Source organism: Pelophylax lessonae (genome assembly GCF_965119305.1).
Source record: "Pelophylax lessonae genome assembly, chromosome: 5".
Classification (NCBI taxonomy): Eukaryota; Metazoa; Chordata; class Amphibia; order Anura; family Ranidae; genus Pelophylax; species Pelophylax lessonae.
The window spans coordinates 97,219,895-97,234,319 of record NC_138772.1 but is presented as its reverse complement, the minus strand read 5'-3'; the positions used below and the strand labels follow the sequence as shown (position 1 = coordinate 97,234,319).

Sequence of the window (14,425 nt, the reverse complement as noted above, 5' to 3'; positions counted from 1 at the left end):
CCAAGCGTTGTGTCTGGAGGAAACCAGGCACCGCTCATCACTTGGCGAATACCATCCCTACAGTGAAGCATGGTGGTGGCAGCATAATGTTGTGGGGATGTTTTTCAGTGGCAGGAACTGGGAGACTAGTCAGAAAAGATGAATGTAGTAATGTACAGAGACATCCTTAATGAAAACCTGCTCCAGAGCACCCTGGACCTCAGACTGGGGCAAAGGTTCATCTTCCAACAGGACAACGACCCTAAGCACACAGCCAAGATAACAAAGGAGTAGCTACGGGACAACTCTGTGAATGTCCTGAGTGGCCCAGCCAGAGCCCAGACTTGATCCCAAATGAACATCTCTGGAAAGATTTGAAAATTGGCTGTGGACCAATGCCCCCATCCATCCTGATGGAGCTTGAGATGTCCTGCAAGGATGAATGGGAGAAACTGCCCAAAAATAGGTGTACCAAACTTGTAGCATCATACTCAAAAAGATTTGGGGCTGTAATTGGTGCCAAAGGTTCTGAATACTTATGTACATGTGATTTTTTTCATTTTTTTTTTTTTTCTTAACCACTTGCCGACCGCCGCACGACTATCTACGTCGGCGGTCAGCCCCTCACAGGCAAACTAACGTAGGGCTACGTTGCTTGCTTGTGAGGGTCTAGGGAGCGAGCGCGCGCCCCCCGGGGCGCGCTCCCGCGTGGTCACGGACCCCCCCCCGCGCGTGTGACCAGCGGACCCGATGTCCGCCGGTCACTCGGCGATCGGCGGGGGAGAGGGAGAATGTCAGGCAGCTTGTGTAAACAAACTGCCTGTCATTCTCCTCGCTGCAAAGACACTGATAAAACGGATCTGGTATGTAGATCCGTTGATCAGTGTCCTTACAGCTAGAGCCACAGCCAATCACAGTAGAAACCACGCCCCTAGGGACACACACAGCCCCTCCCTTCCAAATAAAGTTAACCCCTTCACTACCAGTGTATTTTTACAGTAACAGTGCATATGTATAGCACTGATTACTGTAGAAATGTCACTGGTAACCCCAAAAGTGTCAAAAATGTCAGTCAAGGGTCCGATCTGTCCGCCGCAATGTCGCAGTACCGCAAAAAAAATCGCAGATCGCCGCCATTACGCGTTAAAAAAAAAAAACAACAAAAATGACAAAAATCTTTCCCTTTGTTAGTAAACGCGATAACTTTTGCGCAAACCAATAAAAATACGCTTTTTGCGATTTTTTTTTTACCAAACATAGGTAGCATAAAATAAATTGGCCGAAAATTTTTAAAAATTTTGATTTTTACATTTTTTTTGGGGGGAATTTCATATAAAAAAATGTGAAAAATATTGTTATTTTTGCAAAATTGACGCTCTTTTTTTGTTTATAGCGCGTGATCAAAAAATCGCACAGGTGATCAAATACCACCAAAAGAAAGCTCTGTTTGTGGGAAAAAAAGGACGTCAAATTCGTTTAGGTACAGCGTCGCACGACCGCGCAATTGTGCGTTAAATTCACACAGTGCCGAATCGCAAAATACCCCCTGGTCGGAATGGGGGTAAAATCTTCCGGGGCTTAAGTGGTTAATTTGTAAAGCTTTCAAACCAATTTTTTTCACGTTGTCATTATGGGGTATTGTTTGTGGAATTTTGAGGAAAATAATGAATTTAATCAATTTTGGAATAAGACTGTAAAATAAAATGTGGAAAAAGTGAAGCTATTTGAATGCTTTCCGGATGTATTTTATATACAGGGACAGTTTGCTAGTTTATAGTATTTTACCCATTTAATCTTCAACCCAATAGATGAAGGTATGCCATGGAAATATTGATAGTTATATACAGACACAGTTTGCTAGTTACTAGTATTTTTTTAGTCTCATGTGGAAACCGCAACTGTTATAGTAGTGTTGTAGTAGTACAGAACCCTTCTGCCTGCCGACCTATGGAAGAAGCATTCTGACACTGGATGATGTAGCAGGCGTCTGAGGATAAAAGACCTATACAGGAGCCTTTGCCTGGGTGTGGTACATCATTCCACGGTGCCTTCGAACTAGTATTGGGAACAGACATACAGTATAGTTGAAGTACATTAAGTCAAAAATGCATAACAATCGTTCTAATTTCAGAAGCCTTTTATATTATCTATGACCTTTTTAACGTCTTTGTAGCAGGCTCCTTGATTATTTGCTAGCATTGTGACAATCAAATGCTGGGCTTAGCTAATGGGCATATGGGAGCCACCACCATGAATGTTCAGCACAATCTTTTTCTAGTGTATTGGCATTAGGCAGAATTATATGTTTGCATTCTTGACTGCAGTAATATCCCAGACTGACGAGGAAGATGCATGGGGGATGCATGAAGCCTTGTTACAATTATATAAAACCAAAATGTATTTGCACTGAAGAATGTGATTTGACTCTGTTTTCTGTCCTGCAGCATCTGGGGACCAGACGGCTCACATTTGGCGCTACGTGGTACAGTTACCCACTCCACAGCCGACGGCAGATACCAGTGTAAGCTCACCTGTGAAAAGGGGACATTATCCTTAAGGGTAGCAGACTACGATGATAGTGATGTTTGTTTCAGTTACCACATGCTTATATCTACTGGCATACATTTTCTCCGACATGAGGAAGATAGTAAAGGCCTTGGGCTGGATCTATTTTTTATTTTTATTTTTTTTTTACATTATTGCTACTTGTTATGCACATTCCTTTTTGCAGCAAATAGCTTAAAAAATTAAAGGCCTTGGGGTGGATCTATTTTTTTTTTTTACATCATTGGTACTTGTTATGCACATTCCTTAGAGCAGCAAATCTTATCCTGCTGACTGTCTGTTCTTTGCTAGTTGGTTATGCAGCCAGTGAAGTCAGAGCTGTTTAGCTGCCTACATGTTCCAGCTTAGTGACACAAAGTATTTAAGCCATTGAAAAAAACACAACAGCCAGGCAACTAGCAGCCAGAGGGAAAGGTCATTCTGTGCCTTTCTTTTAGCCCAGAGATTGTAGATTTTATTAATCACTTCCTGATCTGATGGAAAGAGAATGGAAATCTTAAAAGAAAGTTCACCTTTTGTAAAAAAAAAAAAATAATATATATATTATATTATAATAATATATTATAATAATATTATAATATATATATATATATATATATATATATATATATATATATATATATATATACACGTTTTTGTTTTTTAACTCTGCAGCCTTTAAAGCGCCCATAATCAGCAGAGCACGGGTGCAATTCCAGGATCCTGCAGTCTCTCAGTAAGCTGTTTGCCCATACCTCCAATAAGGGCAGGCAGTTACTGAATGGAAGGAAAAATCAATGAACTACCAGAGGTCTCACCAGCGCCCTCACAGTTCACTGAGAACTACAAACCATCATTTGCATCTGACGGTGCTTGTAGTCTGATTACAGGAAACTGTGAATGAATGATGAACTGTCTAGGCAGTATCCCCTATGGCCAAGCTGTTTTTAAAAATGTGACAGCAGGTGCGAAGAGAAGGTTCCCTGCCCATTGTCACAAAGCTGGGATCGCTGGTTGCGGTAGCTTGCTGCATAAGAGTATGTTGCATGTTACACCCTAAATATGGGTGTAACTTGCTCCTAAATGTGAATTTTTTTTGCGATATGGCACTGTTACTTTAACTTACAATTGCGTGGTCATGCAATTCTTTATCTATAAATTTGTCCTTTTTTTCCCCCACAAATAGAGCTTTCTTTTGGTGGTATTTGATCACCTATTTATATTTTGATCACTAATTTTTGGCACTGTAAACAAAGAACGGAAATTTAAAAAAAATAAATTTTTTTACTTTCTATATAACATTTACTTTCTATAAAACCTACAATAAAAAAATAAAATTTCTTCAAAAAATTAGGCCAATGTATGCTGCTACGTATTTTTGGTTAAAAAAACCCCAATAAGCCTATATTGATTGGTTTGCGCAAAATTTATAGCGTCTACAAACTATGGGATTTTTTTTGTACTTCTAGTGGGACTGCAATATTGCGATCATTAGTGACATTCTGACACTAATGATCAGTGCTAAAAAATATGTCTTGCCACTGTTTTAATGATACTGGCTGGGAAGGGGTTAACATCAGGGGCGATCAAAGGCTTAACTGTGTGCCCAAGCAGTGTTTATGTGAACTGTGGGAGGTGCTTTTACTAGGGAAAAAGTTGGAATTTATTCCCTTCTTTTCAGGGACACTAACTCTATCCCCTCTCCCCTGTCAGAACGAAGATCTGCCTTGTTTCTGGGTCTCTGCCTAATGGTCGGCAGGTGCCGGCAGACATGGGGTACTGTGTGTAATAACAGTGAGCCGCCGGTGGCGCGCATGCGTGCCCCCTACCTGGAAGAGTCAGATCACTTGTTTATATACATAATTTTACACAGAGGTGCTGCTCTGTAGCAGTATAACTGCTATAGGGCGGCCCTTAATTCGTTAAAAAGAACACAAATGGCAAAAAAAGCAAATGCTCTATCTCTTTCCTGCTCTATCCATAGCAAAATAAAAAGTTTTGCCTGAAGTTGAGACAGTTTTTCACGTGTGTACTTCCATCTCTTAGGACCAAACAGCACACATCCATTGAAGTTTAGCAAAATCTGCAAAGCAGAGATGACACCAAAAACACCAAAGCAACCCGATTTTTAGCTGCTAGTAGAAGAAATGGTGATACTTAGACCTCATGCACATGGATACTTTCAGGCATTTGGCGTAAATTACGATCTTATTTTTGTGCCCAGAGGAGACAGCTAGGAACAGCAGCCCATATTAAAGAATGGCTGTACATAAACACTCAAGCGCACATATATGCCTCGTGTGTCAGTATATGGCATGGATCCACCTACAGTCATTCATTACTATGGGTGGCTGTACGCTGCAGCTGTCTGTTCTAGAAATACCCCAGTTTACGTTTGACACTTGAAAGCGTCTGTGCATGAGGCTTAAGTGTGGGATGTTTACCACTGTGTAGGGATGCACCGATCCGACTTTTTTGGTCCCGATCCCGATCTTTTGCTTTGTGAAATCGCTGATCCCGAGTCAGATCCGGAAGTACTGTTTTGTGAGCTTGTAACAAAATAATACTTACGGATCGGTATCGGCAGATACCTTATACCAATTTTGCATTCAAAATCTAAAATGTCATGGGTTTAGTCTTTAAGGGGTTAAACTTCCCTCCTCCGGACGGAACGAAAAGATACATTGTAATCATTGTGTTTACTTAACTGGGAGAGTTGAAAGGCATTTGCAGGAGGCTCTTTTTTTTTTTTTTGACAGCTGTTCTCTGCTTCCTAACATGCTATGTAAAGAGCAAAACCGGATCGGCCCATGGATCTCTTAATTTTACCGATCCCCCGATCCAGCTATTTTGCCCGTAACGGGGCCGATATCCGATCTGAATATCGGATCGGTGCATCCCTAACACTGTGTTCTTGGATTGAAAGGCTGATCAGTACAGAAACCACACTCTGTCAGCTTTTACCCATTCACATGCAGAAACGCCAAATGTTTGCACTGAAAAGGGAACCAGTTGCAATGGGAATAGAGCAGTTTAGTCTGTATTCTGTAGAGTTTGAAGTATTTATCCCTACTACCTAGGACAGGGGGGGAGATTTACTAAAACTGGTGTGCTCAGAATTTGGTGCAGCTCTGCATGGTAGCCAATCAGCTCTAACTTTAGCTTGTTCAATTAAGCTTTGACAATTAGCCCTTGTTCACATTGGCGCAATTTGACATGCGATTTGAAAGGTCAAATCGCAGTCTATTGCCGGCAATCGGAACATTCCCATCGGTGCATCGCCAACCTTTGCGGCTCTGCACCGATTTCCAAAAGTAGTTCATGCACTACTTTTGGTGACTTAGGGGACGATTTCAATAGACATCTGTGCTTGAACCCGCACAGATGTCTTTTAGGTCGCCCCTGAAGTCAGACTGAAATGCGGCTTTGAAATCTGAACTCGCGCAATTTCAAAGCCGCGTTCAGTTTGAATGTGGGCTAAAACCTGGAAGCTGATTGGTTTCTATGCAGAACTTCACCAGATTTTGCATGCTCCAATTTTAGTAATTATCCCCCAGTGTTTCTGAACAATTTTCACGTTTTTTCTCAACTAAAATACCCTCTCTGGTCTTGTTTAAAACAATTAGAGTTATAGAATGAATTAACAGAGATTTTTATATTCTCCAAAAAAGATATGATTATTTTTTTAATTATCTGCTTTTATTTATGGTGGTACATTTGAAATTATAAGGAGAAAGTGATGTCTCCATAGCATCCACTGACATTTCAGCTACTATTTTTATAGTGCAAGTTGGAATAAAAAGCATCTGATTGACTGCTTTGAGTAACCATTCCATTTTTACCAGGAATAACACATTTATTTTATTTTGGAAGGTGTATACATACGATTTGCTGTAATGCTAACCCTGATATTGATTAATTTTAGCAGATTTCTGGAGAAGAAGAGGTGGAATTTTCAGATAAAGACGAGCTTGACCAGGATGGAGATATTTCTAGTGATTGTCCCACTGTTCGAGTCCCAATCACATCGCTGAAAAGCCATCAGGGAGTGGTCATAGCAGCAGATTGGTTGGTTGGCGGCAAGCAGGCAGTCACTGCGTCTTGGGACAGGACAGCCAACCTGTATGACGTAGAGACGTCCGAGCTGGTCCATTCTCTTACAGGTAGGATATGAATGGTGCTATTCTTGCACAGCGTTACGAGTGGCTTCATTTTTCATGCAACTAGAAGTCTCCTTGGGGCAGATGGATCAAAGTGTTGGGCTTTATACCCTAAACTGTCATTTAAGCAGGCCAACACTGCCCTACAGATGTGTGAAATGTAATACATTTCACACATCATATCTGTGATATTACACTCACCCTGTGCTGAGATTTTCCTGCTGGCAGGACAACATTTTAAATGTCAGCAGTCTGGGAGCGATCGTCACTGGGGCAGGTGAACACTGCAGATAACTAGTGGCACACATGAACTGTAGCTGCCACCATGTGTTACAACAGAACAATGCACAGTTTACAGCATCTGCTATTGCAATTCTGACCTTTTAAGAAACTATTTCACTCACTGCCACTCCCAGACAGGAACTTGTGTGTGTGTGTGTGTGTGTGTGTGTGTGTGTGTGTGTGTATATATATATATATATATATATGTATATATACCATGTTTCCCAGAAAATAAAACCTGGTCTTATATTAATTTTGTCTACAAAAAAAAAAAAACACACTAGGGCTTATTTTCAGGGATGTCTTATTTTTTTTTACGGTACGTATAATCTTAAAGTGATTACGACCCTAAAATAAATATCCCGATCCTTTAAAGCATGATAGACAGCTTGTGCTGTGTCATTTAGCCCTCTCTATGTTCTAAAAAACTTGAAATAAAACAATTAAATGTTAAAAAAAAGTTTGTGTCCCCTGTCTTCTCTCCCCCTATCAGCTTAGGAGTCAGCATTATGATATTCTGTAATCCCAAAAATAAACCTCTGATAAAGTAAAATTATGTAATCGATTTTTGTAAAAAGAGTATTTAACCACTTGCCGTCTGAGTACCGTAGTACTACTGCGGCAAAGTGGCTCGTTATCGTCGTCAGACACTCCCCTTTCTCGGCTGCCGGAGGCTTGCTCCCGCTGTATTCAGTCACAGCGGGAGTCGGGCCAGGGGAGGAGCAGCGGCGATCGCCGCCGCTCTTCCCCGATTGTCGGGGATCTAGTGTGGAGATCCGCCTGCTTGTGTAAACACAAGCGGGCGGATCTCCCAAGTGACAGGCAGGGTTGGATTGCAGGGTTCAGCATAGCTGAACCCTGGATCTGTCCCTGGCTCACACAGTCACCTCCCCCTACACACGTCAGTAAGCACCAGGCATACATTAACCCCTCCCTCTCCAATAAAATGAACCCCTTCCCTGCCAGTGTCATTTTTACAGTAACAGTGCATATATATAGCACTGATTCACTGATTACTGCAGTAATGTCACTGGTACCCCCAAAAGTGTCAAAAATGTCAGTCAAGGGTCCGATCTGTCCGCCGCAATGTCGCAGTCCCGCAAAAAAAATCGCAGATCGCCGCCATTACGCGTTAAAAAAAAAAAAACACCAAAAATGACAGAAATCTTTCCCTTTGTTAGTAAACGCAATAACTTTTGCGCAAACCAATCAAAATACGCTTATTGTGAATTTTTTTACCAAACATAGGTAGCAGAAAACAAATTGGCCAAAAAATTAAAAAAATTTTGATTTTTACATTTTTTTGGGGGGAATTTCATATAACAAAATGTGAAAAATATTGTTTTTTCAAAATTTACGCTGTTTTTTTGTTTATAGCGCAAAAAGTAAAAATCGCACAGGTCATCAAATACCACCAAAAGACAGCTCTGTTTGTGGGAAAAAAAGGACGTAAATTTCGTTTGGGTATGGCGTCGCACGACCGCGCAATTGTCAGTTAAAGTCGCACAGCGCCGAATCGCAAAAAGTGGCCCAGACGTAAGACAGCAAAATCCTCTAGTGGTAAAGTGGTTAAAGCGGAGTTCCACCCAAAAGTGGAACTTCCGCTTTAAATAGTCCTAACCCCCTGACATGCCACATTTGGCATGTCATTTTTTTTTGGGGGGGGGGGGGGGGGGAGCGGGTACCTAGTTTTGACAGGTACCCGCTCCCACTTCCGCTCGGAGCGCCGCGGCGCCCTGAGCGGAAGTTCTCCTCTCTCCCTCACTCCCTGCAATCTTCTGGAACATGTCAGAGGTCCCAGAAGATTGCCGGCCAATCACGACGCATAGCACAACTCGCGCATGCGCAGTGCGTACCCGGCTGTGAAGCCGCAAACTGTCACAGCCGGGTGCCCACATCAGTGATGCCGGCGCCGCAGAGCAGAGAGGGAGAAGACGGCGCATCGCTGGACCGTGGGACAGGTGAGTGTGCGGTTAGGCTGGAACTTCGCTTTAAAGTGCAGCGTGTCTCCTTTTTGTAACTTTATTGTGGAAAATACCTTCTTTACAGCGCTGCTGGGCACTCATGTGACCCTCAGGAGCTCTACTTTCCTTCTCTGAATACTACAGAGGGAGGGGCTCAGATCCCCGCTGATGTCAGCCCCACTCCAAGCACTGCAGAGGGAGGGGCCACCAACATCAGCCGGGAGGAGAAGATCTCCGGCGGGTCATGTGAGCATCCTGCGGCGCTGTAAATAAGGTATTTTCCACAATAAAGTTACAAAGGAGACACACTGCATATTGTATAATCTTTTTACAAAGCCAATTACGTGTTTTTACAAGGATTTTACTAGGGCTTATTTTTGGGGTAGGGCTTATATTTCAGCCATTCCTGAAAATCACGCTAGGCCTTATTTTCGGGATAGGGCTTATTTTCAGGGAAACGGGGTATACCCACACACACACAATAATATATATATCTAAAAGTATTGGGACGCCTGCCTTTACACACACATGAACTTTAGTGGCATCCCAGTCTTAGTCTGTAGGGTTCAATAATGAGTTGGCCTACCTTATAACAGCTTCAACTCTTATGGGAAGGCTGTTCACAAGGTTTAGGAATGTTTCTATGGGAATGTTTGACCATTCTTCCAAAAGCCCATTTGTGATGCCAGGCACTGATGTTGGACGAGAAGGCTTGACCCGCAGTCTTCGCTTTAATTCATCCCAAAGGTGTTCTATCGGGTAATGTTGAGGCCATGTCTTTATGGACCTTGCTTTGTGCGCTGGTCCAAATAATTTGGGCAGGGGGGTTCATAGTGTGGGGTTGTTTTTGAGGGTTTGGACTGGACCCCTTAGTACCAGTGAAGGGAACTCCTAAGGCATCAGCATACCAAGACATTTTGGACAATTTCATGCTCCCAACTTTGTGGGAACAGTTTGGGGATGTCCCGTTCCTGTTCCAACATGACTGCGCACCGGTGCACAAAGCAAGGTCCATAAAGACATAGATGAGCGAGTTTGGGGTGAAGGAACTTGACTTGCCTGCTCAGAGTCCTGACCTCAACCTGAAAGAATGCCTTTGGGATGAATTGGAGAACAGACTATGAGCCAGACCTTCTCGTCCACATCAGTGCCTGACCTCACACCCTTCTAAACCTTGTGGACAGCCTTCCCAGAAGAGGTGAAGCTGGTATAGCTGCAAAGGGTGGACCAACTCAATATTGAACCCTACGGATTAAGACTGGGATGTCATTAAAGTTCATGTGCGTGTAAAGGCAGTCGTCCCAATACTTTTAGTAATCTAGTGTGTGTGTATATATATATATATATATATATATATATATAATATAGTATAATTTCTTACTTTACAATATGGTAGCTGTTTTCAAAAAGGAAATACATTAACAATCTCTGGTTAGTGCATTCAGAGATTCAGATTAACAATTTCTAAATATTTTTTAATGACCTTAAAGAAAAATGAGTGGAAGATAATGTTTAAACTAAAAGATTATTACAGACAATTAACAACAATAAAGCGGGGATTTAAAGAGAACGATACTTAAGGCGGAGCTCCAGTAGTTTTAGTGTTTATTAAAAGTCGGCAGTTACAAAAAGTGTAGCTGCTGACTTTTAATATACACACTCACCTGTCCCACGATCCAGCGATGTGGTCACCCGAACCGTTGCTTCTCTCCCTGGCGCAGGCATTTCAACTGTGGGCATCTGGCTGCGACCACGTGCGGCTTCAGATTCGGGTGTGCACTGTGCATGCATGAGTCGCGCTGTGCATGCTGAAGGGTCTAGCAGTCTTCTGGGACCTGTGACGTGTCCCAGAAGACTGCTGGGAGGGAGGGGGAGAGGAGAACTGGGAGTGGGTACCTGTCAAAACTAGGTACCTGCCCCCCCCCAAAAAAAAATATTATATGCTAAATGTGGTGGGGGAGGAGTGCTTAAAGCGGAACTTCCCCTTGTGGGAGAAGCTCCGCTTTAAGCAAGCTTCTTCTGATCTTCGGTCCCATTGCAGAGTAAGCACAATCTACTATATCCGTTTAGTAACTGGCTCTCATAAATGAATTTTAGTGCGTCTTTATAGTTTTGATGGTAAAGAAAGAGCCGCAGCTTCCAATTACAGCCATCTTTTTCACCCCAGTGATCAAAGGGTCTGCTAAAGGTGTGAAGGGTCTGCTGAAGTTGTGAAGGGTCTGCTGAAGTTGTCAAGGGTCTGCTGAAGTTGTGAAGGGTCTGCTGAAGTTGTGAAGGGTCTGCTGAAGTTGTGAAGGGTCTGCTGAAGGTGTGAAGGGTCTGCTGAAGGTGTGAAGGGTCTGCTGAAGGTGTGAAGGGTCTGCTGAAGGTGTGAAGGGTCTGCTGAAGGTGTGAAGGGTCTGCTGAAGGTGTGAAGGGTCTGCTGAAGGTGTGAAGGGTCTGCTGAAGGTGTGAAGGGTCTGCTGAAGTTGTGAATGGTCTGCTGAAGTTGTGAAGGGTCTGCTGAAGTTGTGAAGGGTCTGCTGAAGTTGTGAAGGGTGTGCTGAAGTTGTGAAGGGTGTGCTGAAGTTGTGAAGGGTGTGCTGAAGTTGTGAAGGGTGTGCTGAAGTTGTGAAGGGTGTGCTGAAGTTGTGAAGGGTGTGCTGAAGTTGTGAAGGGTGTGCTGAAGTTGTGAAGGGTGTGCTGAAGTTGTGAAGGGTGTGCTGAAGTTGTGAAGGGTGTGCTGAAGTTGTGAAGGGTGTGCTGAAGTTGTGAAGGGTGTGCTGAAGTTGTGAAGGGTGTGCTGAAGTTGTGAAGGGTGTGCTGAAGTTGTGAAGGGTGTGCTGAAGTTGTGAAGGGTGTGCTGAAGTTGTGAAGGGTGTGCTGAAGTTGTGAAGGGTGTGCTGAAGTTGTGAAGGGTGTGCTGAAGTTGTGAAGGGTGTGCTGAAGGTGTGAAGGGTGTGCTGAAGGTGTGAAGGGTGTGCTGAAGGTGTGAAGGGTGTGCTGAAGGTGTGAAGGGTGTGCTGAAGGTGTGAAGGGTGTGCTGAAGGTGTGAAGGGTGTGCTGAAGGTGTGAAGGGTGTGCTGAAGGTGTGAAGGGTGTGCTGAAGGTGTGAAGGGTGTGCTGAAGGTGTGAAGGGTGTGCTGAAGGTGTGAAGGGTGTGCTGAAGGTGTGAAGGGTGTGCTGAAGGTGTGAAGGGTGTGCTGAAGGTGTGAAGGGTGTGCTGAAGGTGTGAAGGGTGTGCTGAAGTTGTGAAGGGTGTGCTGAAGTTGTGAAGGGTGTGCTGAAGTTGTGAAGGGTGTGCTGAAGTTGTGAAGGGTGTGCTGAAGTTGTGAAGGGTGTGCTGAAGTTGTGAAGGGTGTGCTGAAGTTGTGAAGGGTCTGCTGAAGTTGTGAAGGGTCTGCTGAAGTTGTGAAGGGTCTGCTGAAGTTGTGAAGGGTCTGCTGAAGTTGTGAAGGGTCTGCTGAAGTTGTGAAGGGTGTGCTGAATTTGTGAAGGGTCTGCTGAAGGTGTGAAGGGTCTGCTGAAGGTGTGAAGGGTCTGCTGAAGTTGTGAAGGGTCTGCTGAAGTTGTGAAGGGTCTGCTGAAGTTGTGAAGGGTCTGCTGAAGGTGTGAAGGGTGTGCTGAAGTTGTGAAGGGTGTGCTGAAGTTGTGAAGGGTGTGCTGAAGGTGTGAAGGGTCTGCTGAAGGTGTGAAGGGTCTGCTGAAGGGGCTGGAAAGTATTTTATGGTGCTCAGCAAACACCCTTAATGAAAACTTTTATAAATATATCTATTCCCAAATGACCAGGTTTTACATTCAGACAACCAACCTGTATTATACAGAATGAAAATATGATTTCATAGAATTATATTGTGTATTATTAGCTTGCTGAGCATCATAAATATGATCATATTACAGTGACTGCAAAAGCTTTATCTATGTGTAAGGCCAGCCAACAAGTTCAATCAGGTCATGGCTTATATTCTGCAACAAGCTGCATTTCATATTTAAAAGCTGTAAGAGAATGTTAACTCTACAATTCCATATGTTTTCTTGTATAAATGTGCCGTAAATAGAAGGAATAAAAATACTTTGTAGAGGGAAAAAAAAGTGTTCTCATAGTAACTGGTATAGTGTTTTGATTCTAAAGCTGTGTAACATGCTTAATAGGCTTGGTAAAGAGAAAAAAAGAAAGGTAACCAAAGTACTGAAATATTTATCTTTCCAGGACAAATGCTGCTGTAGGCTTCCTTTGGTGTTGGTCATTTAACCACTTCTGGACTGGAAGGTTTTAGCCCCTTAATGACCAGACCATTTTTTTCGATTCAGCACTGCGTTACTTTAACGGACAATTGCGCGGTCGTGCAAAGCTCTACCCAAATACAATTGATGTTTTTTTCCCACAAACAGAGCTTTCTTTTGGTGGTATTTGATCACCTGTGCGATTTTTTTTTTTTTTTTTTTTTTTTTTTATTTGTCGGTTCGCGCAGGAGGGGCTGCCTGCCGCACGGGTGGTCCGGAAGCAGTTAAGCAATAGTTTAGGCATGTAAGAGCATATATGCCCATTTATGCATGTAAACACTCATACTATACAAAACATACTTGCATTTTTGGGCAGGAACTTTCTGCCAGGAAGATCTGCGTTCATACATCATTATCGTATGCAAGGACCGTAATACAGCTTTAGGTTAAAGAGGCCCTAAACTCTAATTTTACATTCTTTCCTACAGGTAAGCTTATAAGAAGTTTTACCTGTAGGCACCTTGGAAATGTCCTGGGTTGCATCATTTAGTTGATATTCATTCACATCGGCCCAGCTAATGATGCCACTAGGGCTTGTGCTGAACACTCTGCATTCACGGCACACTGTGCGGCAATGGTGACTTCCGCGCACATGCGGGAGTGATTTAATTGTGGCCAGAGAGCGTGAAGAAGTAAGTACAGAGAATTCTGACAGCTCAGTGCTGGAGGGTTCTGGTTCACAGGTAAGTCTATCATAATGTGCTAATATGTGGTGCATACTAGTAAATTATGGTGTAACCACCTAGAGGTCATTTAAAGGGGGGGAAAAAAGGAGTTAAAGTATTACTTAACCCATTACACTGCATTCACTATATCTGGTCTCCCACAGTACACAGAACATGGAAATGCAATCTGTACTTTGGACAGTCTAAATAGAGATGGTGTCTATAATCCATTCCTGCATGCTTTGTAGGTAAAATTATTGTTTAAGCCACAGGAGTTCTCGTGATATTTTATTTGTATTTATAATAAAAGTGATGTTTTTGACCTAGTGGGTTAGGTGCTTGGTGATACAAGTGTATCGCCTTTGCGTCTGTTTTTGATTATTGAAAGTCCCACAGAAAGGTCTACCGTATTTTCCGGCGTATAAGTCGACCCCCCTAATTTTCAAGTTAAAACATAGGTTTTGGGCTATACTCGCCGTATAAGACTACCCCCCTTCCGAAGCAAGGCAACACCATTGAAAAACGTCAGATTTCTCATAGATCTCCAAGGTACCCCAAGTACTGTAAT

At 43.0% G+C, this 14,425-nt stretch overlaps 1 protein-coding gene across 1 annotated transcript in view; it reads left to right on the top strand.

Annotated features, from left to right (window-relative positions):
• Positions 1-14,425, top strand: part of WDR37 (WD repeat domain 37) — a 312,422-nt gene that overhangs the window by 229,598 nt on the left and 68,399 nt on the right. The window contains exons 10-11 of the mRNA XM_082258129.1: positions 2,424-2,500; positions 6,452-6,686. Coding sequence (XP_082114255.1) covers positions 2,424-2,500; positions 6,452-6,686 — 312 coding nt within the window. The remainder of the gene's footprint in view (positions 1-2,423; positions 2,501-6,451; positions 6,687-14,425) is intronic.